General features: G+C 44.0%; 1 protein-coding gene across 2 annotated transcripts in view; it reads right to left on the reverse strand.

The window, feature by feature from the left end:
* Positions 1-1,394: 1,394 nt before the first annotated feature.
* The window catches only part of LOC135810212 (uncharacterized), a 12,011-nt gene continuing 11,217 nt past the window's right edge, over positions 1,395-2,188 (reverse strand). For both annotated transcript variants that reach the window (XM_065323693.1, XM_065323687.1), the window contains exon 7: positions 1,395-2,188. This exon is cut by the window's right edge and continues 411 nt beyond it. In XM_065323693.1, the coding sequence (XP_065179765.1) occupies positions 1,962-2,188 (227 nt within the window). In that variant the 3' untranslated portion in view covers positions 1,395-1,961.

Here is a 2,188-nt window from a genome sequence, read left to right on the forward strand (position 1 = left end):
TACGGGCAGTGCAAGGTCCCGGACTGCCCGGATAAACGAGGTGTGAGTGTATCCGCAGGGCGTCGAATGTCTCAGTACTCTGTCAGTTTTGTGCCTAGTTGTTGCACTTTCTGACTGTATATAGTATCTACATTGTAGTCACAGTGGTGGACAGTTACTCTTAGCAAGTATCCATACCGGTATGTCCCTTTTCTTCAAGTTCTTATTATTTCCTATTATTTCTGCTTTCATCTCATTACAAATTTTCTGTGCATTTTTTCATTATCTACGCATAAAATCTAGACAGACAACCTGCTTGTTAAAATCATTCATCTGCTTTCAGGCGTATAACTCTGTTGTAGACATAATTATCAGTCTCAGTCTTTTATTAGAGTTAGTTGTGTAACTAATACTTGTACTTACTCTCTCCCCATCTATCCATCTATCTAACCATCATGGACTCTTGATGGCACTACACGTTGTTCGTGGATCGAAAAATTTATTATAAATGACACGTCTCTAGCTAGTAGTAGTACCAGTACATGTACATGGAGTAGATCTACAAACATGCCAGAATGATGTGATGTTGACGTCCCATTAGTTACTGTTTGTATGCATGCAAAGCCCGTCTCCATCCTGTTTTATGTCGCACGCTCTAGTGTGATCCGTAGTATTATATGCCAGCTATGCAACTAATTACTTCACTTGCACCAGTATCAGCTGGGTTTTGTGTGCATGCACTATTCCTAACTAAAATAAGTGGATGAATCCATGATCACAGGTACAACACGGTACACTTCGTGGCAAGAGAGTCGAGTTGGCTACACAGACTGACTCCTACTACTAGTACTACAGTACAGTAGATTCCGGCTGTTCGACATGACGAAAGCCAGGCCGATATGATACGTTTCCAATGACTATGTTACAATATGTGGCCGACATCTTGGCACTTGGGGCTTACCCGACGTTTCATTCACTTCGATCAGCAAGTCGTAAATATAGTATTTTAGGACTGTTTGGAAAGCAGAACACTTTTTTTGAGTTTGTCCTACTTACTCCATTTGGTCGGAGCGCTCATCCTCAGTCTTAGCTATAAACAATAGAGAAGTTCTGCATTTTTGGAATTTCGGAATATTTTTTCGACTACAGGTACTGGGTCCGAGAGTCGGAGAAGCAATCGAACTGTTACTTGTACTTTTCAGAAATAAAAGTTCGACAGAAAGAAGCAGTCCAGTGGAAAGGTATTTTCGGCTTCAGTCGAAAAAATATTCCAAAATTCGAAATTACTATCCATCGGTTTGAGGGAGTGAACATGACTAATCAACACCGGGGTAAAGATGAATTTTTTTTCTCCCACCTCCCAACCCGGCAAAGATGAATAATTTGATCTGAGGTCACGATCTGGCCACTTGTCATTGGAAGGGAACACATCTCATTCGTCATTGAAGGGAACACATCTCGACACACACTCTGTCCTCACGCGCATGGCCGAACCAGCCGCAAATAAAAACAAACCGTATTTCTGATTAGGATACAAAATCTGAGCACGCGCACACACACACATGGTTTTTGCATAAATAAGAAAATTTACTCAATCGAAAAAATATTTTAGAGTGAAATCAAGGAAACTGGAGGGGGGGGGGTATGTACAAAATTGCCACCACCAGGGCAGACGAAATCACTGCTTCAAGTGACAGGCTGAGAGCAATTCAAAGTACAAGATGTACTAGCACACCATTGCAAGCCGTACAAGACAGCAATAATCACGTCTGTTGTGGCGAAGAGCGTATACACTCCTCCGAAAGGATCAGTCTTCAAACATGTTTCAAACACGATCATAGTGTACTGACATAGGCAGTCATTTATTTCCAGTCTGGAAAGCTTACAAAATGGATCATCTCCAGGATAGACTCAATGGTAAGTTACATGGCTTGCTTGGCCCGCATACTAGTACTTTGCTGGCACACTTATCACACGGATTACTAGACGCCGGACCTGCCAAGCAGCGCTTCAGTATCCAAACAGGTCTCTTCATCTTCTATGAGCTCGTCCGCCGTGACCGCGCTCTTCAGGTGCGAGACAATGTAAGCGACGTGGGACTTCTCCCGGGCGGCAGCGCTCGGACCGGGGGGAGCACCCACGCTGCCGTTTCTACCGCCACCGCCGGCCCTACCTGTGCCTGTGACGGAACTGGGCGATGTTGGCGGTG

Source organism: Sycon ciliatum, chromosome 1 (genome assembly GCF_964019385.1).
Source record: "Sycon ciliatum chromosome 1, ocSycCili1.1, whole genome shotgun sequence".
NCBI classification, from domain to species: Eukaryota; Metazoa; Porifera; class Calcarea; order Leucosolenida; family Sycettidae; genus Sycon; species Sycon ciliatum.